The 25,396-nt window shown below is 30.0% G+C and overlaps 1 protein-coding gene across 3 annotated transcripts in view; it reads right to left on the bottom strand.

Moving 5' to 3' along the window:
• Positions 1 to 8,350, bottom strand: part of LOC119687942 (protein madd-4) — a 115,733-nt gene extending 107,383 nt beyond the window's left edge. For all 3 annotated transcript variants that reach the window (XM_038102504.1, XM_038102505.1, XM_038102503.1), the window contains exon 1: positions 8,281 to 8,350. In XM_038102504.1, the coding sequence (XP_037958432.1) occupies positions 8,281 to 8,334 (54 nt within the window). In that variant the 5' untranslated portion in view covers positions 8,335 to 8,350. The remainder of the gene's footprint in view (positions 1 to 8,280) is intronic.
• Between the last annotated feature and the right edge of the window lie 17,046 nt (positions 8,351 to 25,396).

Raw genomic sequence — 25,396 nt, 5'->3', positions numbered from 1 at the left:
GGATTTTTGACGATATCCCAAACGACTGTATGCCTAGCCAAGAAATTTCGAGACTAAAAATATATTTTTGGTTTTGAAAGTTTCTCACCATTCCCCTTCTCCGTTTGAAATTACTTTTTGTCATTGCACATTATATTTTCAATTAAAAATCTTTAAATTCCTATATGTTACCATGAACTCAGTTTAGGTAATACAATTTTAGTCAGACCCCTAATTCCGTGAGGTACCATTTGAAGTACCACTAAATTTATTACAAGAAGTGAAATTATTATTTCATTTTCGTTTGATATCTAGGTATTCTTCAAATCAATAAGTAATAAAAACAAAATTTAAGCATATAAAAACCTAAAAAGTTTCCTTGCCCGACATCAACCAGTGAAACACAAGTATCGCCTTTAACGGAAGGTGAAGCAGGACACAAGGATAATAAGTGACTAGAAATTAATGAAAAAAATTATGAAAAATTCAGAAATGCTGGACATTTACTAATTTTAATGGAATAAATAATTTGGGTTTAGTGTGCGTAACTTTGGTTTCGGTACCCAATTTAGGTTCCTTTGAATGTTGTTTACAAAAGCGTATTAAGTGCACGGCAAAGACATTAATTTTGCGTAAATGAAATTAGTGATTCCAAAGTAGAACCTTTTTCAACTCTGATTTCATTTGTTGTGTTGCTTATTTACATTATTTTGTTTCTTTATGGACTTGTTTTGTGTTCATTTATTTGTATAAATTTCATGAAATTTTAATGAATTTTATTAAAATGGAAGTAATTTTATTTGCGCAAGTTTTGAGGGTGTGTCGCAACGCAAATTGAACACCAACTATCAGCTACTTGAATTGTGCTCACCTCCATGACAACTCTCATTAATGATTTCAACAGCACCCAACAAGGCTAAGCATCTACTTATCGCTTACTTACATTCTGTTTACTTAAGTACCATTAACTACAAGTCAGTCAAAGCCAAAATATTAATTACAACAAACGGTCGTGCCTTATTATTTCCTTTTATGTTCTCTGTTCGTAAATGATTAATTTTGGGTTTTAATTTTCCAGCTAAATCATTACAGGCGAAACTTTTTCTCGCAACAATTTCAGCAATTCCATAATGACTTCAGCAACGATAATAACACTCAATAACACTGGATTCCCTTGCACAAGACAATGACCACGTCTGCGCCAATGCCATTGCCAAAGCCAACGCTAAGCCAACGCCACAGTCAAAACCCTTGGTAGCGCCATTTTACCACCATTGTTCTTTGGCGATATACGTCAATAATAGTTTAACTCGCAAGTCGTTGCGGTTCAGGTTGCGCTTGAATTCATCACAAACTTTTTGACCAGAACTCAAGTGACATTATGGTTTCCCTAACAAACTTTTGTGTTTGCTCAATTTCAATTAAAATTGCTAAATTAATTTATCATTTTGCAAAAAGAATAAACGAATAAACGAATAAACGAATAAATGAATAAATAAACGAACAACGAAAACAAAAAGCTCGAAAAATAATTTCTTCTATGCACGGCTAGAAGTTCTTAGATTAAACCAACAAATACGAAGAGGAAGTTCCATTTTGTTTGGGAAATGTTTCGAATGCTTACCTTCAGCATTAAGTCTGTGTTAACTTTAAACTTACTAGCCATTGTCTCAATGGATTGGGTAAAAAATATTGAGCGTTATTACTTAAAATTAGTGCTCCTAATATTATTTCAGCTTATGCGAAACTTCAAGTAGAGTGCTTAAAATTATTAGAACACGATTGATTTCGAGACTTGGTTTTCATACATACTTAAATGAAATATAATTATATAAATATAAAACAGATATGTTAGGCTCCAAAGTATGTTTCCATAAAATCATCTCAATAACTTATTATTACTTTGTAAAATGCCATGTCTGGTCTATACTCCAATACGCTATGGAAACCTGGACTTCAAAACTTGCTGATATTAACACGCTTGAAGCTTGTCCATTATTTAAATTTGGGATTTTTTGAAAAATTTTAAAAATTCCATGGACGGATCATGTTACAAATAATGATAATGTTCAAAAATGAATGAAATGAAATCGTAAATTTTAAACAACAGAAGGAAAACAATCCATCTAGGGCATATTATGAGAACTTCAAAATATCAGTTACTTCAAATTAGTATTCAAGTAAAAATCGAAGGAAACGCGGTATTGGTAGGAAACAATTGTCATGGCTGCGAAATATACGTCAATGGACCCGAATACGAGAGGTCGGCAAACTTATACATATAGCTAGATGCAGAGAAATATATCCATAAATCGTAAAACATTTGTAATTTTGTTTATCAAAAATTATTTTAAATATTGTATTTTTATGTTATATGTTCACCGATATTCGAAATCGAATTGGGAAATAAAGAAGAAGAGTTTATTATTAAAATTCGATGGAGCTCTTATTAAAGTGGATCCTCCAAGTGAACACAGACACTATTGAGTAAAAATGTTTTAGACTCTAACCCGTATTTAATCAACCAAAGAAGAAAAAGAAAGTGAAACAGATAACAGTTTTACTCTTAGGCTAATTAATATATAATTAATATAGTTAATATATAACTGCGCTAATGTGTTTTAATATGCGAAGTGTTTAAACGAAATTTTGGAAGTTCGATGATATTCGAATTGCTCGAGTTTTGTAATGTTCAAACATTCTCAAAAACACTAGTTACTACTGAAACAATCATATTTATTTTAAAGTGACCTCACAGCATTTTTTATATTTTAAACTATTTAACATATTCCTCGAAGACAATTACCAATAGCAAACATATCTGAATACACAATGTTAATTTTTTTTGCCAAGAATGACACTTCTTATAATGAAAATAAAATATTTAAAAGTTAAAAAGGTTCGAATAAAAATGAAAAGACAACAACAATAATTTTAATTAATTTATTGAAATTAACTGACCATACAACGCTGCCTCGAGTATTGCTAAGTACTCGTCATCACTGATGATGCAACTTTAATTAATTCACTAAAAAATTTTTGTTGTTGTCTTTTCATTTCTATTCTAATCAACATATATCATTGTACTGTCTATTGCAATATTTTCGACACAATCTATCCATTTTAAGCGTGTTCTTCTTCTGCTATAATCTAAAAAGCTTGTTGAGAATAATACAATTCACAGCGGGTAGTCATTACTTTGTCTAATTATGTGGCTGACGTATCTTAAGATTTCGATTTTTATTATTGTTGCAATATACGCTTATTCCCTATATAAACTTTTCAACTGGTCATTGTATCGACATCTCTGAGTTCCATTTTTATTTACTGAATTATATTTTTATTTGAGCAAATTTCTTCTCAGAAGGTCTTTCTCAGACCTTCGTTCTCATCGGCGTTATCAAATCTCAGCATGGTTTCAGGCTCCTCGGGGAGGTATGCAGATCTGAGTTCAATTATTGCTTAGTCTGATGAAGTGATAAACAATAATCCAGTCAAGGCGTAAAGAGAGGTTTTGAAAATACCTCGAGTTACGAAAGAGTAAAAGTGCTCAAGTGCTCTGGCTCAAATAGCTTCAATATAATAATCGGCGTTAGTTAGGACAAAGCGGTTAGTGTTTGCGAAAGTCACATCTCTATTTATTTGCACAAATTCTGATTGTAATTCTAAGGTAGTAAAATATCCAGTAATATGATTCTTTTGTAATGCTTAGTCTTATTATTGCTGGAGTTTATATTTGATTCTATATATGTTAATTTTTTCACCACCACCAAGCTATATTTTTTTTATTTTTTCAGATGCTACAAGTGAACTTATACCTGGTTTTTCTCTTTTTTGAAGGAAGCATTAATTTCACGTTGATAAAATAATGAATAAAATTTTATTAATAAAATAGCAGATGCATAAAATGGGATATGACGTTAATGGACGATGCAAATTTGACTTCATTAAAATTACATAAAATTTGAGCGATTCCCTTTTGGGGTTTGGCTTGAAACATTTGGAAATATTTCTAAAACTTTTATTTAAAAATTTTTTATGTCTTTTTGTTGGAAATACACAGTTTATCTTCAACAGGAGTACATCCAGTTAAGCTTCATTATTATTTTATTATTACCTGCATTAAACTGAGTTACATTTCGGTAAATATTTACGACCAAATTTAAAATTCCATAAGCTTCCGTTTTGGCTCAAATAAAAATTGTTGGTAAAAAATAAACTCAAAAACAAAGAGAAAAATTGAGATACATTTTAAAATCGCTTTACATCCGCTTTGGGTTTTATTTTCACATAAGCTGCGACCATAACCATAGCTGACATCCATTTAGTTGTATGTCCAGCCTAACTGAATTTACTGGTTCAGTTATATTTTACATGGCGCATAAACTTTTGGTAACCAAATGCACGTTGCAACTGGGTTGCATTGCAAACGTAACTGAGCAATAAAATTTTTCTGCATTAAGCATTAGTCTTCGGCCTTTAGGGACCGCTTCCCGTTTTGACAAAGCTTAAAAGCGGTCAAAAGCGAATTAGTTAATAAAAACGGAAATCGGTATCAGTAAACTGGCCATTGCCTTACGCTGCACTTACCGGAGGTGCAATGCGTTGCATTAAATCGCACGTTCCAAAACTTTTGTACAACAATAAAATTTTAATACCAAACCACTGTAATGACAATTTCGTACTCATTGTATCTAAGCTGCATTAAGGACTGCACACACTAGTATCTATGGTTGCACACGCTTCTGATTGCATGCATACGGCAAATAGGAACGTCAGTGTGCAGGTGTGCTTCGCTATGATTACACACCGAAGTACAAATGCACATGCACAAATTTGTGCAATTGTTATCTACCATTTTGTACTGATGACGTGAAATGATTAGATTACGATGCAGTTGTGTGTAAACGTTCAGATACAGATGCAGATATGTAGCTGCCACAAATGCTTGACTGTATGGATGCATTTATTTTAGTCGATTGTCGATTGTCGACTGTATCAATGCAGTTTTAATTCCGTTTAAACAAACAATAATATAATTTATTATTGATCAAATTTAAGAGTCAAATTAACTATGAAGTCAATAAAATAATGCAAAATAAAATACTTCGATAATGGTTTTATCTGCATATGTTACGTATTATGCTCTGTGGCTACAGAAGTGCATTTCACACTCGAGCATATTTTGTGGCACGTTCACATATTTTCCGAAGTTTTTATGTAACATTTATCATCATTGGCAGAATTTGGAATATTTTGATAAATCGCACTTCATACTGCAATTTAAAACATGCAAGAATCATGTATTTATGCTTGAGAAAATCAATAAAAATGTAAAAATTTAATGCGATTAAGCTAATTTAATTGGAGCTTATATATTACAAACCCAACAAGTGGTTATAGTAAATTTTCATAATATTAAATAAATTATTTAAAGAGCTAAAAACATGTCATTGTATCAATAAAGATTTGTCATTTCAAAAATATTTAATAAATAACCAATCATATTACAATATTGTTAACTATAAATATAAATATACTATATACTATAAATATAAATATACTGGCAACACTGGTATACTGGAAGATAACGCTAGATGTGTTAAAGAAGGGGCTCCAAAAAACCTAAACTTGGTTCTGGCCAGGCCTAAACATAGACGCAACAATATTGTTAACTATAAAAATACTGAAAATGTTAATATTGGAGATATCGCTTAGTGTGTTAAAGAAAGGGTCCCAAAAAAGCTAAAATTGGTTCATACGCAACATAGACGCAACAGATGTTCTGATGTCCTTTCTTCGAGAGTTGATAGACATGCATTGCTGGAGATACCTTAAGATTAGCCCAGTCTAGCTCCATGCCGTTGTATAACACACTGCCCTGTAAAGACTGATATTAAACTAGATACCTCTAATTTGCTTCTGTGTATCAAGTTAAAGGTTATGCTGAGGTGGTATGGGCCCACCTACTATTAGTCTGTCCCAAAAAATGCTCATAAATCAACCTCCGACTGTAGCTAGCAGAGGCAGAGATTTAAATAGGGGTAACTATAGAAGAGACGCCTAGTCTAGCAAAGCCATCTGCGCGCTCATTTTTTACTATATTAAAACATACATACATTATGAAAGTCATAATTTTAATTTATAACTATTAACTCGACAAATTTGTAGCATTAAGTGTCATTTCTTATAAAAAGACTATAGTGTGAGATACAAACATTTCGTAATGAATTAATCCACCAAATTGAAACACTAATATATATTATATAGTGGTAATATCAAATTTGTTCAAAGGCGCAGTCTTTTATAAGTCCAGCTTAAATATAAGCATAAATCACAAAATCGATTTGTTGGCCGGATCGCCTTATAATAAATGTCATAAAAATGAGTGTACAAGATAAGTACTTTTGGATGTTCTCAAATAAAGTACATATATTAAAATAGCTGTTTTTGTACTTCATGCCAGAAATATTTTATATTTCTTTATAGGTCATATTGTTAGTGCAATATTTTTAATTTATTTTTTTTTTCATACGATTTGTTTAACCCTCATACTTATTGACATTATTCGGTGCCACAATCTTCAATTCACTTTGAGTAGTACTTAAAATCAGAATAGAATCATGGTTTTTATTGAGTTCCTTGGTTTAGCAACGCTACTTAGCTTTACCGAAGTTTTTGTTGATTCAGATACTTTTTTCTAATCATTGGTGTATAGAAACCCAGGCAGAAAAACTGTGCATTCTTTATGGTTCTCAGAACCCACAGAAGTTGTGAAAACCTGGCGGAAAAAGAAACCATTTAACACTTTTCCTATAAACGCCCGGCTTTGACGTTCAGAAGAAATAGGTTTTTAGTAAAATATTTCTTTGAAAGCTTATCAGACTGCTTATCGGTAGAGATGAAAGACCCTTAAAATTATCGTAATTCGATGGGATAAATTAAGACTGTATTCCTCTATCTGGAATATCTGTCACTGTAACTAACCAGACACTTCGAAATTTGAGTACAGAATTTAGTGATAAGTTTCGTTTACCGGTTTGTCTTGGACATATGTTAGTTTTTCTAAAGTTCACAATTTTAAATAATTTATTTACAGATATTTAAAATGTATAGTTTTAAATGTTGAAAAATTATTATTGTTTTTAAATGAAATAATTGTATACATAGGGTTTAGAAGAAAGTATTCACTCCACAATATTTTTTTTAAATATTGTTTTTTATTAAGTTTCATAAAAACACAAAACGGAATCAATATTTATAAACAAATATCTTATGCCAAATTTTATATAGAGTTTCCATGAGGTAGGAAAGCCTTATATTTGTAGATAATAAATGAAGTTCACTTCTTAATTAGCAAATCGGTTCATGAATATGTCATTAGTAAAGCAAATAGAACAAAAATAAGGGTTGTAAATCAACAAAATTATTTTAATAAACATTTATGGTAGAAAAATTATAGCTTTTCTATAAGAAAATATATATATATGTTTATCATTCTTATTTTCTTTGACTAATACATATAACAAATGTTTTCTAACAATATATTTACTAGGGTAAGAATAAAAAAAGACACGATAATTTTTCTAAAGAACTATATGCAAAAGTGAACTTCTGATTGTCAGAGGATTGTACTATTTTAAACACAGTTGATACTGAGATCAACTTAACAACTAATATACTTCGTCACAATCAAATATTGTGACAGCCACTTGGGTCATTTTTAAACCATGTTTAACAACTAATATACTTCGTCAAATATTGTGACAGCCACTTGGGTCATTTCTAAACCGTGTTTAATTAATAAGAAGATCTATGTATATTGTATCGCTGAAGTTAAAATGATTATCTAATTATTAAGATTTTTTAATATATTATTTCGTATATATTAAAATAATATATTTTATATATAATATATGCACTAAAGTGATATTGTGTTATTTAATATATGTTTTGTGGTACAAATCATTAATCTATATGTATATTTCTATTTTATATAATTCTTCGATATGACGTATTATATATTATTGATTTTAAATTTTATATTTAGTATATTATATATATTATATTTAGTATATTTAGTATATTAAACTAATTATATTAAAAATTATGTATTATGTTTTATATATGACATATTATATTTTATATATGTATTATTATACGCGAATATAATAATATACTATATTTCATGTTACTTATGTTACTTATTGCATATTATGTATTTTATATTATTTTATTTAACAAACAGCATTTGAAATATTTCTGTTTATAATTATATATGAGTAGATGACTTTTACTTACCAAGAAAACAATTGACCAAAAGGAAAATTTAGAATCCATTATTTTTATTTCCATGTTCTGAGGATCATGATTTATTCTGAAAGAGAAGTTTATAAAGTTAAGCATTAAATATAAATAAAATAAAATAAATTTTAAATTTGGTATATAATCTGCTACTCTGCTAATATATGATTTAAGTCTATTATGGGGAATGTCTGAAAGTAACTAGATAACAGGGCATTACAATTTGCTTACGTCAGTTTAAAAAAAAGAAAAATTTGAGATATAAGACAAAACAACGTCTATTTCTAAGAAAAATAACATATTCAAAGCCATTTTTCTGAGGTAGTCACTATGCTTTTCAAGACATGAAATGAATTCACCTTTTAAATTTGAAATCACATATAATATATATAAAAACCTTTCCAAGTAAATTTCTTTGAAAAATGAGTAAAATGAATAAAAAATAGATATAAATACATAAATTTAAAAAAAAATATTGTTTGATTGCCAGTGTCGCCTGTACGAATAGTAGAGTAACATTAATACGACTTTCTCCGTATGAGGTTCCAAGATAAGGTTATATACACAAGAAAGAATAATATAAAATCATGCAATAACTAAAGCCACCAAAAAAGAATAGTCTTGAATTTTAACAATTAAAAAATAATTATAAATAAATAATTCAATTGTTCTGTTATTCAATTGCTTCTTTATGATTTCACTCTGAAGAGAAATAGTAAGTGAAATTATTAACAAACTTTCACGGCAAATTACCATAACAAAACCTTCAGAAATATGCGAACATAAAATTTAGTCTGTATATCATTCCTGCTAATAAATTATCAAGAGCATCTCGATCTTCCATGCAGTGTTTTAATTCTGGTAAAACATCTCCATATTCTTCTATTTCTAACGTATTTATCAAACACTTAGAGAACAAGTACTGTAAATTATTCACAAAAGTATGTACAACATCCCGAAGTTGAGATTAATATGATTGCTCCAGACATGCCCAAAAATTTTGATAGTAAGTCATTCAAATCACGTACAAAAAATGTAATTGTGTCTTCAATAGATATATATAAATATTTCATCAGTTTATTCGTCAAATTTTTCTAAATGGCTTTTTCGAACAGTAGTAAACTACAATAACAAACACTTATTTTATATTATTTTAATTAATTGAATTTTTGACTGACCCTACAACTGTTTCGAATATTGCTAAACACCCATCATCAGTGGTCTTGGAAATAATTCTTGTATTTATTTACTTGTAAATAATTTTTTTAAGACTGTAAGTATTAGGAATTGAACTCGTGCCCTGCCAAATTTGAAGTTCAGAGTCAGCGCACCTTAACTAACTGACCCAAAGCCGTACTTGACTTTTATGTTCGCACATTTTTCTGGAGTTTTCGTTAACAAATTCAATTTCTGTGTTTATGTTAGAATAAATTCATAAACCAGCTGTAGAATAATTGAATTAATAAATAATATTTTTAAATTGAACTGTTAAATTTGAACACAATGCTGTGTATAGAGGCATTATTTGTTGTATGATTTATAAATTTTTCCATAATCTCGTCAATCACTCGTTTGGTACAAATTTGATCATTATTCATTATATTATTTTTTTTAATATCTCTTACTACTTGACATTGGATCGAACAATTTGTTTTGAATATAAGTGGTTAAACAATTCGCAAATTACTATTTTTAAATTATTAATCAATAAAAATCTAAAAATTCAACAATTTTGTGCCTTTAACTGCTTTGAGACTAAAACGTCAGTGCTTAAACGCGTTTTAAAAGTTGCATTTAATTTGTATCTCATTACTTTTAAAATTAGTGTTTGAATTTTGATAAGTTATCAATCAGTAGCTTAATTTCATTTTAATTACAATCATTTCCCTTTACGCCTGGTGCTCAATCATTTATTTTATATTAAATGATAGTCAATAAAAGACATAATTATCTTCGCGTACCGACAGAAATGGCCAGTGACGGTTATGATTACCGCCAACGCGAGAGCTGGAGTGTCTATAAAATTACTGCCCAGAAAAAGTGTTTGAACGTACATTTTCCGCCTTTTTTTGTAAATAAACTGGAAATATTTTTTTAACAACTCTCAAGGGTGCGATAGAATGCAAAATTGGAAAACTAAAAGAGTTTGGACGTTGGCAGTTAATGTTTAACGAATGTTGGCAACAAAAAGCGTTTCTACACTGCAGAACTGGAGGAGTGGGAGTTTTTGTTGGATGTTCCACCAAGGAGGGAACACTTTAGCATAGCAATTTTTAATTTACATACAAACAGATGTGCATACGACTATATGTAGTCCTTCGACTATATGTAGAATTATATTCTATAATGGCATAAAGTGCGTTACATATTTTAAATGACACGTTAATTTTAAAATGAATTTAATAGCATATATTTCGGCTGAGAGACAAAAAAATATACTTTTTCTTTAACTAAAATTTTCTATTTTAGTTTTTTATAACCACAAATAATTCTTACGTTTTTGTTTAACACAAAAAAAAAAAAACTACTTTCAAATTCAGCCATCATAAATTTCTTTTGCGCAAAATTTATCAAAATTTTAGCGCCTTCAAATAAATAATATCTTCTGCTTGCTAATATCTTTTTTTGGTGCTTTTATGAAACCGCATATGTATGCTTTCTTACGTTTCATGCAGAAATAAAGCATAGAGTTTTCCATACGTTTTTCGGTTTTTCGGTTTTTCTTTCCTTTTGCTGAATGAATTTACATCTCGTATTATCCTGCACTTCCTTCCAAACTGTGGAATACAAATGTACCTAAGTGTAAACTTATGTTTCGTTGCGCAAACAGATCAGATGAATACGTACATATGTTGTGCTGTTGTGCTGTTATGTTGCTCATTAATCAGGCTAATATCCTACGGCAACAGTACTCATCTTTTGACATCATTTTTTGTTCTTCTTCCTCCTTTTGAGGTTGCATATATCAAATCCCATGTTTGAGCATGTGTAGAATATTTTATCTCAGAGCCAAATACAATAATGGAAGAAGCATTACAACGAATTTCCTTTAGCTTTTCATGTGAATTTAGCAACAAAAACTTGCTTACGCCTTCTTCTTTAATATTCCTACGCAAAATTTCTGCTCAACGTATTTCAAAGGATAATATTGCTGCCGTCAATTAAATAAACATATCCTTCCAGATATCTGTAGCTCACGGTACTATAATATTAAAAATTATATGACGAGTAAAAGAGTTGAGAGACTGCAAGGGTTTTATTAACTTAATTACGTCAAGGCGTGCAAAAATGTTAACTCGTCTATAAATTTTAATTGATATCCCAAAACAATCGTTATCCTTTTGGAAATTCTTAAGTGTGCACACCTAGTTCCCACCTACCGAAATTTCTGATCAGGTGTGAATATACATAAATTATGTGTGCAATTAAAAGTTAAATCTCCATTTAACACTTAACTGATACAAAATATCAGGCTTAACATGGTCGTCGCCTAGGGTATGCGTTAAGGGCAATGCATTTATTTTCTCAATTTCCACAAAAACTACAATAAAATTTTCCATGACATGATTTTGTTCGACATATGGATTAAACTTTACTAAAGTATTTATAGTCTTAAAACTTTGAAAGGAAATTTAAAAACATAGTTTGTCATTATTTTTATGATGTCATACATAGGATATATTAACTTTTGAATAAAATTCACTGAAACCATAAAAAACTAAAAACCATAAGCTTTCACAGTGCATATCTTCCAAAGACAATAATTTTTGCAATTAAGGAAGTTATTAAATAAATTGTTATCACAACCAATTTTCAATAAGTTTTTGATTATTACTAGGCTTAGCTCACTTATTTAGAACATAAAATTATGAAAACCTTTTTTCTTAATAAAAAATCACAATTATTAATTTGTGTTAAGTATTTAATTATAAATTAATTTCATATAAAACTGCTCAACGGACTCAACTGATGTATTGCAAGTTATGATAGATGATCTGTGTTCGTGAAATAATTATTATTGATTTATATATATATTTACTCTTTCTTAACGCGAGATATTTTTTAAACCTCGTCTTTACACCTTGACTAGATTTATGTTTATCACTTCATCAGACTAAGCAATAATTGACCCCAGATCTGCATGCCTCCCCGAGGAGCCTGTAACCATTTTGAGATTTGATAACGCGGTGTTGGTAAGTCTGTCAATTTTCGCAACTAATTGCAGGGCTCTATCCGTTATGTACTTTTTGATCGGATCAATCTTGAGGTCCCTGAGGATGTCATTCGTCTTAATGTACCATGGAACTTTGAAAAGTCTTCTCAGAGCCTGACTTTGTGCAATTTCTAGCTGGCGAATAGTAGTGTTTGAAGTTTTGCTAAACGCTACACAACCATATAGAAGTGACGGACAAATTATTTGGTTATATCTCAATTTCCTGTTCTTAGCATTGAGATTTTCATTTCTGAATAGCGGTTGGAGGTGATGAAGAATTTTGGCACAGCTCTTTTCAGTTGAAATGAAAGTTGAGATATTAAAATGGCTTTAAAGTTTTATTATTATAATTAAGAGTATTAAAAGGGATTCTGTTTGAGTTCATGAAAAAAAAATATATTATATTGTGGCATTATATACTGTCACAATATATAGAGATTCTACAATATGTCCTACAACATTCAAAATGTTTAATGAAGTTTGGTAAAAAAAAACTGAGCAAACTAAATTATTTAAAAATTATTTTTTGTATGTATGTGAATTGTTTTAATAAATATTTTTTGTGTCTTATTTGATTCTAAATAAATAAGTAAATAAATATTTAAATTCTGCATTTCTGTTATTTATGTTGCTACATTGACATTAGCGCAACAGTGAGAAGTCTCCATTTGAAGGTATATATATGAAGGTGCATTTATAGTTCCACATATCTATCTATAACGTATCTATGAAAATAAAGTAATTTTTGTTGTAATTTAAGCGAGTAGTGTCAATGTAATTAAACGTTCAAATAAAATCGGATTGCGCTTGATTGGCTTCAATAATAGAAAAATTATCACGTGTCACAAACGAAGCGAAAACACGCCAACAAATCTCACCTAAGCAGTGAATAAATGAAAGCACACCCACAGACCCGTTGTAGGCGTTTGGGGGAGTTGGGCGACACCAGTTGTTCGCATGTTAATGGGGAACACATTTATGACTTTAAGTGCGAACTACCTTTTTCACACACATCAACTTCATTCAGTCCGCCAGATTGCGAGCGGAAGTTGTAAAGACATAAAAACTTTTTACATTTATTCGTAGACGCATTAGTATATAAAAATACACACACATCCCATCCAGTAAACGTAAATATGAGTACTCGTACGTATCTCTGGTACGCATAAGAAATTGGTTACTCGTAATGACCACAGCGTAAATTGAGGCACATAAAATATTAACAGAAATGTACTTTCCCTCATTTCTTTTTTTTGTCTAATTTGTATTTTTGCTGACTCGTAAAATACCAGAAATTCGGATGATTTCTGCCAACATAGAACCTTGGCCACGTCTCGTGCTTGGCGTTTTATGCGCCAATTTATTCCATAATAAATTTTAATTTTAAATACTCGCACTTTTAGTCGAAATTTTTAATTGCGTATTTAATTCATATCAAAATGCTTAAATTTGATGCAGTTTTGTTTGTTGTTGGCACGAGAAGGAAGGACTGGCGCCACACGGGTGATATTGTTACATTTATCACAAGCGCTGCTCACTTCAGTCTGATTACTTAACGAAAAGCTATATACAAACCTTTTTTATTATAATTGATTTTATTTTACAATTTTATTCAACGATTTATTATTTATAAGACGCAATTCAAGTATAGTTAATATCTACAAAAAATCACAGCACATAGAGTAACAATAATTATACTTTTGTGGTGCTATGTCAAGGAAGCAAAACTCATCCGTAATAAATTGGAATTCAATCATATATATATATAATAGTATTTATAGGTTCATTCTACTATACTATAAACTATTTGAAAATATTGATTATAACAGGGAAGTTTATCAATCAATATAAGTTTACTTTATAACCTTTGAAGTTGCTCCCAGTAAGTATAATACAATTATGTCAGCTCTTGATACAGCCCACCATAAATTTTTTGCATACTGGTTAAGTTGTGGCCTTCAACTTCATCTTCACATAATATTGCATAATGACAAACATCTCGAGTGGCCTACCTCAAAGCTATTATTTGAACTTTGGGAACAGAGTAAAGTCGTGCTTGTTTAATTTCTTAATAAAAATTCTTGCGCAACGAGAGCATTGAGCCAACGCAGAACTCTCAAAAGTATAGTGACAAAAGAAACCGATATGTACACACTAAGTAGCAAGTTGCGATCAAATCTCACATATGTTAGTAATATAGTACAGGGCCACTAATTTACAAAAAAACAAGTCTACAATCATTACGCGGCAAACTAAATTAAAAATATTTAATTCGTGTATTAAATCAACCTTGGTATATGGTTGGGAGAGCTCTGACACACTTCATGCACTATCATACACAAGCTGCAATCCTTCATCAATAGAAGCCTAAGACATATTTTAAATATCTGGTGGCCGCGAACTATTCGCAACGAAATGCTGTGGCGAATCTGTTATCCAGAAAGCATCAAAAAGGAAATCAACAAGCGATAATGTGGATGGATTGGCCATACGCTCAGGAATAGTTTAAACGAAATACCTCCATAGGGTCGGCGAGGAAGAGATAGGCCGAAAAATACTTGGCACAGAACTTTCACAAGCGAAACAAGAAAATCTTTTAACGATCTTAGAGCAATAGCTCGTCAGCGCAATAACTGGAAAGCATTTGTAAGTATCTATAATGTAAATTCGATGTACATAAAATGTTCTTTGTAAATAGACTAAATTTGTAATTTTGTTAAAATACAAATATGTCCTAATAGAGTAAATAAAAGAAATTTTATCTATTCAGTTGGGGAATTTAGTACTGCAGCCGAGATATCTATTGTGTTTGAACTAAATAAGACAAAGTTTATTCCTTATTAAAAATTTTTAGGCTATTATCATTGGATGAAGATTAACTTGGATTCATTTTGTATAAAGTATTTGTATCTGTGAAATCCTTAAAATGTAACCGGTATAGATTCGGCTGCAACATATGAAACGCCAAAACTCGTAGTTTATAACATAAACTTCGGTTATCTGTTCTTCTTGCTCTGTTCTTGTTGTGATTTATATAAAAGATACCAAGAAGTTGACAAGATTTATATTAGATGCAGCACAATAAAGGTTGGAACACAGTTTAAATAACAAACTTTGATTCCAATTGAAGATACGGCAGTTCTTTAATAATTTAATAATAATATATATTATAATATATTACATTAATATATATTATATTATAATATTTTATTAATTAATAATAATAGTTTAATAAATATTTTTCTAATTTTCGCTCGAACTTATAACAATAAAAAAACTTTGTTCATATAATACAAGTTTTTTTCAAATCTATTTAAAAACTTAATTATTTCTTTTTGATAAATTTACTTCTTATTTATAATATTAAATATAATAAATTATATTAAATATACTAAATTATATTAAATATCTATTTATAACCATTAAATTTAACAAGAGCCTAATTTTGACACTATCTTATAAAGTTAGTGCTTCCAAAAACCACCATGAAACATTGAAATAGATTTCTGGTACATAAAAATCTAAAAAAATTTTAAACTAATTCGTATTGTATTATATAAAAAAAAATCAGCACATATTTTTAAGGTTTTCAGTGTTGAAAAAAAAGCTGCTGAAACTTCAGACAAAGTATTTAATTAAAATTTATATTAAAAGTATATTTCTCAATTAATCACTCCACACTACATTTCTTATATAGAACTAAAGCTAAAAAAGTAAAAACAAAGTTGCTACACACAAGTACTTTCATGCTTGTTTATAGCACTATATTTAAATATAAGTGAAATATTTTAAATTCTTCAATCATATGCCACAAAAAACCACTTTAATTTAAACCTAAGCTTACTAATAATTAGAAATTGTTTTTTGTTTAAGATTTACAGTGGGTTGATGTAAACAAAGTCTTATAAAATAATATATGAAGTTTGCATGCAGTACCAGAAGTACTATTTATATTTTGAGCCTAATAATGAAAAAATACTGAGTTGTCGTTGAAAATTGCTTTATTATTTCTCGAAGTATTCTTCTCCATGATTCATACACTTTCAAATGCGTTCGAATCATTTGTGAAAGCATTTTTTCCAATCGTCTTCAGACACCTCCAAAATATGCAACAACGGTTTTAAAATGTAACAATGACTTCGTTATTACTTCCGGCGACAAAAATCGTTGCTCATGCAATTTATTCTTGACATTCGGGGACAAGAAGAAGTCATTGCGTGCTAAATCAGGATCCATCAATTCGATTTTTTGAATATTTAAATAGTCGGTTGTTAGACAAGATATGTGAATACTCGCATTGTCTTGAAGTGGAATCATCCGACGACGCTTATTTGTTTTCCCTTCTTCACCATATATCACTGAAGATTTCTGTTAAACAAATGATTATATACTCCTACCATTCTGAGTTGACTGTTTCTTTCTGTAATGGTATTCGTCTAGTTGCCACATGACCAGTTTTCCCAAAAAAACAAGCGACTATTTGTTTCAAACTGCTTCAAACGCAATCAACTTTTGTTGGATTTGGTTCCTCTGGAAACCAAACAGATTTATACAGGCTACTGCTGTTTACATTCCGGCCCATACGCATATATCCATGATTCGTCACTAATTTTAATCTTATACTCGTATACGTATTTTGAAGCACCATCATTGTACTGGTACTTCTTAAGCATTTGTGTGGACGGTACACCAATCGACATAAGCATCTTTTTGAGATTTTTTCAAATGATGGGGAGCTTTTAATGGAGTTATTTCCATCAATGTAGGCATAAACTCCTTTTTTATTCTTATAATTGCTTAATATTATTATTTTAAAGTACTATAAATAACTATTATTTTTGAATACATGTTGGCTACAATCTCATTATCTCATATATTAGAATTCTTGGAAAACTACTATTTGCTTTTTGTGAATAGTATGTTAGAAGAAATACTATTTATATGATTTTAAACGAGCTTTTTAAAAGTTATTGGAACATAAAAAGTGATTAATCAATCAAAACTTACGTTTTGACTTTAAAGTAGCTCTGATCAAGTGCAATACAACTACGCCAGCATACCACGAAGTCATATATATATTTTTTGTAAGCTCGTAAAGATGGGGTCATCAACTACTTCTTTGAATATTTTAATTATAGCAAGCAGTAGTGATAGGAATAGATACAATAATATACAAACAACTCTCAGAGACATTAATTTTTAAAATAAAAATAAACTTTTATACTTAATCTGGTAGTATATTTCATACTTAACAATTCTACAAAAAGATATAAATTTGTAGATATGATCTTTGGAATGGAAAGATTATAGATTAAGAAACTTGCTAAAAATTTATTCAGAGAGTAGAGTACACCAATGTGTTTCTAAAGTCAAGAACACTATCGGTAATTCGGTAAATCTTTGTAGTTAAATATAGCTTCGAAACTATTAAACACTTTATTTATTTGGTTGTGATAGTTTTTAGGACCAGTGATTCTACTGCGTGCAACTTAAAAGAGAAATATTTTTAAGAATCACAATTTAAGCCGCACGTACTCACTATTTATGGTTTGAATTTTGATTACTTTAACAGTTTTATAGAAGTAATATAAAAATTAATTTTAAATAATTATAACTGAAATAATAACAGCAAGTTTAATATTATAGGTTTTTGCACAAATAATCTTTGACCTGTCCAATAAAATTAATATTATAGGGAATATTCAATTTTTACGCTTAAACATTTCTGACATATTTTTACGAATAAATAAAAGTTTCATTGACTTTTATCTGCAATATAAATATGAAAAAATAAAAAAAGTACTCAATCGTATTTATGAGCAACATAAATATCTTATAAGAGTCTCAACTAAATGCGTTCGGAATAGTACGAGTACATAGCATAGTATTATGCTTCTTAATATCCATTGTAATTATAAAAATGGCATAGAGAACTTCAGAGCACATATCACACAATAAATTTATATGACGAACGAATTGTTGCAAAGCCAAATCCCTTCTAACCGCATCTCAATCGTATCGATTTGATGTGAATCGTATCGAATCAAAAGGCACAAAATCAACTAAAAGTGAATACTCTATGGAGCACGCTTCAAGCTGTCGATTTCTATTCACAAATAATAACAATACAATTTGATGTGACAGATTTTGATGGGAAAAATCGACTACGAAAAGGTCATAAATAATAAACTAAGAAGGAGGGAAACAGTCCCAATAGAAGGAGTGTAGAAACTTGATGTATGTAAAATGAAATATAAAGAAGTCAATTGTAATCTCTATGATTTTTTTATTATTTTTGTTTTTGTTGTGGTAATGCATAATATAATTTATGTACTACTTAAAATAATATTTTTATATTGTATAAAATTATTTCATTTTGTAAATATTTTTAAGAATTCTTATAGATCTATAAATTTACTGATATTAAAGAGTTGCTCAAAAATATATTTTCTTTTAGAGTTCATCGGTGAGAACAATAGACCTATTAAATTATCTGAATTCGACGAAATGGATTTAGTCTCTACTTCTTTGTACTAGGGATTCTTACGAGGGATTTAGTAGCAAAACGTCAAAAAGTCGCTAATTGAGGTACTAATGAAATCAGCGAAAAATCTAGGCGTCTTGGAGCACATGGCACCGCAACAAATGAAAACAGAGCTCTAACTTTATAGGGAGATCAAAATGAAGTTAAGCGATTAGTTTTCAATTGAGTTTTGCGAAAATTATTTATTAGGGCCTTGTGTGTTTTGTCAAAATGTGATGATTTATTTATAAAAGATTTGACTAGACCCATTTAAAAATATTTTGTTTACTTCTTATTAAAATGTATATCTATATTCTTATATTATCTTTTTGTTTGCTTTGTTACTTCTGCACATATTTTATTTAAATTCACTAAATATGATTTTATAATCCGGTAAAATATTTAGAAATAATTCCACATTCTCCTGACCAGTCTGCTGTTAAAACACTATGCTGAAAGCTAGAAACGGTCCATTTTTGAGTTTTGCTACTTAGGAAGAAATCTGCATTTTAGAAAATTATGCAAAAACAGGTATTCACAATTAGTAAACGAAATGCTTTCAGTACCGGTAGGTGTGCTCAAGATCATGTCTGATAAGGAAAATACAAATTATTTTAATTTACTTGCTTCTGCATTGAATGCATACAAATTTAAATCCAAATGTATCTACTGTGCGCTTATACAAGCGTTTAGATTGTTTATCATGCAGCTTTGTGAGGGTTTGTGTTCGAAATGTAACATGTAAATCAGTGCTTAATACATTAATTAATTTCGCAATGAATACACAATGAGGACCTGAGTACATAATGCAGTGCACAATTCACTCCATTGTGCCGACAAACAGACAGTCGAGCAAAAAAGGCAAACAAGTAAATTCCTATGTAGCAGCCCCGAACATTCCAGTAAACCGTAAAATTCATAGTATCTCTGCATGCTTTGTTCGGTATGCGTAATCAGTAGAAAACCAAAAAACTTTTTTAAATATTTCAAATAAAAATAATCAAAGTTAATGAATTAATTGCCGTCCTGACTAAATCATGTGCTGCAATTTATTCGTTTCCATGGAACTAACGTAACTAACTTTTAATGGGCACGACAATATGTATAAGAACTATATGGAAAAATGTCTAAATTTTTTAATGAGCAGTAATGAATGAGATAGAGCAATGCCTTTTATTCAAAGAGTATATTAAAAACAATATTTATATACCATATATATAAATTGTTTCGTATTACAGCGACTAATCAACAATGCTTCATAAATACAGTTTTTTTATAATGAACTATTAATAGATAATAAGAGAAAGAGATAGAAAATAAATGGACTGAGAGGAGATATGGTGAACAACCGAAAATACGATAAGAAAACAAGAAAACTACAGAAACGAATAAACGTCAAAGCTATAAAAAAGAGTAGTTGCACAAAGAATATTGGCAACCATTGGACAATTAGGACAATCTTAGCGACAAAAACGACAATTGGACAATTAGGACAATGGATAAATCAACAATTCGACAAAGTTATTATCATGCCCAAACTTCTATACGGATGTATAACATTTGGCACAGCAGCCAGAACCAGTATCCAACTACTGCTGACTTACCAAAACAAAACACTAAAAAGAATCGCAAAGGCTTTATGATATATACACAACAAATTCATTTATAAGAACCTAAACACAGAAAAGTCGAGGTATATATCAAGAAAAAAGCGAAGAAACAGTTCAACAAGATAGGCAATTATAAGAACCGGACCCTGCGTAAACTCAAATAGCAGAACAACATCATATGGACAGGTAAACACAAAGATCTTCGAAGCCTGATAATAGACAACTGATGACAACAAAACTCAAATTAAACAAAAAAAAGAAACCTCAAGAAGATATAAGACAGCAAACAAACCGACCAGTAACTAATCGGACAGAGCTACGAAAGACAAGGGAGCAATAATGCTGAAATGACACTGACTTCATACCAGTAACAACCTAGCAATAAGAAAACAGAATATGAAAGAGAAAGGCGGAAAGAGAGAGAGAGCACCAAAGAAAGAGACTGTTTGCATACAGCGAGGATCAACTGGCTCTATTGGTCTCCGATTATAATAAGATTCGGAGACCATCATTGAATGTAATACATAATATAAGTAAGAGTACATTTTCAAAAAAAAATTCGTTCCAGAGAAATGAGAAGTGATAAATGATTTTATTATTTTAAGAAACAATGGTGCACTGTAATCTGTAATCTGTATATTGTGCTATGCTATAGAGTATGCTAAGCTTACCCACACAAAATACTCTTGATTCAAGTTATAAGATATCAAAGTTTCATTCTGAAATTTTCAGAATTTCATATATTAATGTCATTTAATCTCTGACACTAAAATCTGCTTAGAATAAGAAATTTGTCAGCATTTTTAGAAAGAAAGAAGTTAGGAACCTATGAAATTTTTTGAGTAGTTTGTATTTGGTGATCTGAAACTGAAGAGATTTGATAGTTCTTTAGCTATCCAAATATATGTGTAAAAAGGCTTTAATTTAATTGAACGAGCAATATTTTTTAAGCGTTACTTCACATTTTAATTTCGGAAATTAACAATTAACGTTCTATATTAAAACTGGACCGTCTTTTGTCAAATTAAAGAAAGAATGCAGTCAATCTTCAAACACTCGATACAGATACTTTTACAATGAAGAGCTGTTATAAGACAAGTTATAAAGGAGTGAAAGTGAAAACCGCAACTTTCCTTTCTGTGTATGCCCTAACATGGTGAGAAAACGAATATAGAGTATCTTCATAGGGTTTTCATTGAACTAAATAAGAACTAAAGTCTTAAATTAATTTTAGCTGTTGGATTTAACAAGGGCTTGAAGACTTTTTATAAATATGAAATAATATATCTTTTAAGTAGTGGTCTATAATTGCTCCTTCTAGCTAAATAACACTTTTAATTGCTATTGCTTAGAATGTAGCGACCTATAATAGTTGTGATATGAAAGGATATATCATCACCATTTCTATTTATCCTAGTGGTAGATGAAGTGATGCGAGCGTCCTTAAAAAGCAACAAAGGAGTCCAGTGGAACCCATTCATATAATTGGAAGACGTAGAATACGCAGACGATGTTTGTCTACTCAGCCATAACATCAGAGACTTACAAGAAAATATGGAAGCACTTAAGATAAATGCAGCAGTTGCCGGCCTAGAGATTAATTAATTAATTATTTATGGTGGCCTAACTGCATATAAATCAATCATCTGCTACTATGAAGATAAGAAGACGTAAATGTTGCTGGTTAGGCCACAATCTACGCAGACACAATGGAAATATTGCACGTCAAGCTCTGAGATTGAATCCTCAAGGCAGTCGTCGACCTCGAGCGCCGGCTAAAACTTGGAGAAGAACATTTGAAGAAGAACTAAGAGAAGCGAACTATTCCTGGAGTGATATATGCCATGAAGCAAGTAACTGAATACTGAGAGATAAGGATAAGAGAGATATAAAACGAACAATAGATAAACTCTTATATTATTATGAAAATTCAGTATTTTCAGTTAATTTCAAAATAAATATATAATTTAATTAATATTCTAATATATATATATAAAATCATAGCAATCAGTTTGTTAATAACTATCAGAATGCATAACTAAATCGAGAATTTATTAAATGGGGAATTTATTTCATTCATCTGATGACATTTAGTTTGTTATATGACCTCAACAGCCAAAATTCATGAAAGAGCAATACCTTATATGGGCGAAAAATCAATGATTATTCCATTGAGATACATTACATATAAGGAAAAAAATCAAATTCGGAGAAAAAATAAATTTCAATGCACTCAACTCAGTGGGTACCTTTCACGTAATGAATTGTTCACTGGGTCATTGCGCATTTATGTGCATTCAAATATGAATAAAGCATGGCAGAAGAGCCATATTTCAACTCAACAATAACTCAAGTTATATTATTAAATTATTGCGAAATTTTTCATCAATTTCTCTATAGAACTTTTATTGCTGGCTATTGTTGGCCACAGAGGCAGGCAGCCGTGCATGGAATTACTTTAATGCACGTTTGTGTACACATGAAGCCTGTGTGCAGCCGGCAATGTATCTGCGTAGCCGTGTAGCGCAAAGATACAGAAGCTGTTAAAATGCAAAGTAGCCAAAAGAGCAGAGCATTCCTTTAAATTAAGATTGATAGAACTTTCAGCTTTATCAATATGCATTTGTGTTTGTCTACCGTGAAATCTTTCATTAACGCCAATAATTGAATTGAATTATTTCATTATTTGAGCACTTAAATTAATTGAAAATATGTGAGTGGGTGAGAAGATACTTTTTTATACATGTTTTCGGGGTTTCCTATGTAAAGCATTTTATGAATTGCGGTTACCGTGCATTTTTGTGCTTGGACCAATATCACCGATGTGACGTCTTTAATTAAGTAAAAGCTTTTACGATGATAATTTAAAGCTAATTTAGACAATTCTATGAATAGTCTGTCCATCCTATAAAAATGTGATTTACTCTTTGGATTAACAATATTGTGGGTTTCATTTCATTTTAGTATATATTCTCTATATCACTAATGCACAAAAGAGAAACTTATTATTTTCTGTCATTATTTAATTGTCTTACTTGTAAAATACTTATGTGGATCAAATTTATCTTTATCATTTACTATCTTTCTCATCGGATTTAGTACTTCGTTAAAAATTTGATAAAATGCGTTGAATTATTATATATCGATGCTTACTGATACGTAAATCAACGAGAGTACGTACAATGATATAACATTTAATATTATTCTCGTAATAATTAGTAATGACATCATGAATGTATATGTACACATGAGCTTTGTAGTCCAAATGTACATATGTATGACTAAATTCTTTATACAAGATATTTTCTGATAAAATAACGAAAGTATATAGTATAAAGGAGGTTCTTAATAACCAACATACAGGCTATTAAAGAAAAGTCTATGTTAAACAAAATCTTCAATCGATAAACTGCTAATGTTTCAAAATTAGTTCATTCATAAAGTTTCAATCGCGCATAGGGTTCGTCCATTGAAAGATTTTTTATTTGCTACATAAAATGTATTTGTACTTAAATGGGTTTGGTATCACAATGGGCCTATAGGCCTAAGTGGATCCCCCTGGGATCGCCGATACAAGCTAACCTAAATGGGGTTGGAATTTAAAATAAATTCAAGTCAATTTTTTGTGCCAAATTTAGTTTATTCACAAAGATTTAATCATGTAGTAGGTGAATTGCTAAGTATCCGAAGTATCCAACAGGTGGCAACGCCAAAACAAAGTTAATTATACTTTGTATATCTCGCATATTTTAAACGACAGAGGTAATAAATTCCACTTCATATGATGAGTATATCTTGGTAATTTTTAATAAAATGGAAATGTTTCCTCACCCACGGTATTCTGCAGATTTAGCTCTCAGTGTCCATAACCTATTGCCAAACCGGAATAGGTGGCTCCAGGGAAAGAAGTTTACATGAAATGTAGACGTGGAATGGGAATTACTGAGAAACTTACTGAGAATTATTTCATATTTTGATTTTATGGTACTTTAAAGCACAAGGAGCACTAAATATTGTGTTATGTGCTTTGACATATATAACTTTAAAAATTATTTAAAACCATGAGGGAAAATTATAATTATAATGTTAATAAAACACATTATAAGAATATAATACAAAAATGCTTAAAATAATATTAGAAAACAAATATTTATAAAATTACACATTTCACTTTCAAATATAGCAGTTCCTTTTATGTAAAATTGATTTCTTCTGCAATTGCTACTTAGAAGCTGGGTTTTCCAGTGTCTGTTCAAATACGTCCATATTTTGTACCTACAATATTACCTTGTAACCAAACTTTCTTTCAGAAAATGAGATCACTTAATATTTTGCCATGATTTACAAAAGTAATTTTCTTTTGATTTTCTTTGATATGTTCCATTTGAGAAAGACTACAGCTAAATCACCGAAACAGCACCTCTGGAAGTGAACTGACAGTTCCAAAATAGACACTTGGCCATTGGTTAATTTTTGGATGACTTCTTTATGACAAAAATGAACAATAATGAATTTTCAACTGAATTTAATTTTTTTTCTGACTCATATTCAATCATTATTAACAGATCCGTTGTAGTGTACCGCATATCATACTTTTGGCGATACTCGAAACAGCTGTATGGTCAGCCAAAGATTTAATTATATGAAATAACATAAAAAAATTTTTGTTGCTATAGTTCAGTACATTTCGAAGCCTTTCTATTAAATACAATAGTTTCTATTACGTAAAATAGTCACTACCGTCATATTGACTTTAAAATCAAATTG

This window comes from Teleopsis dalmanni, chromosome X, assembly GCF_002237135.1.
Source record: "Teleopsis dalmanni isolate 2A chromosome X, ASM223713v2, whole genome shotgun sequence".
NCBI classification, from domain to species: Eukaryota; Metazoa; Arthropoda; class Insecta; order Diptera; family Diopsidae; genus Teleopsis; species Teleopsis dalmanni.
This window is presented reverse-complemented; position numbering and strand designations above follow the sequence as displayed.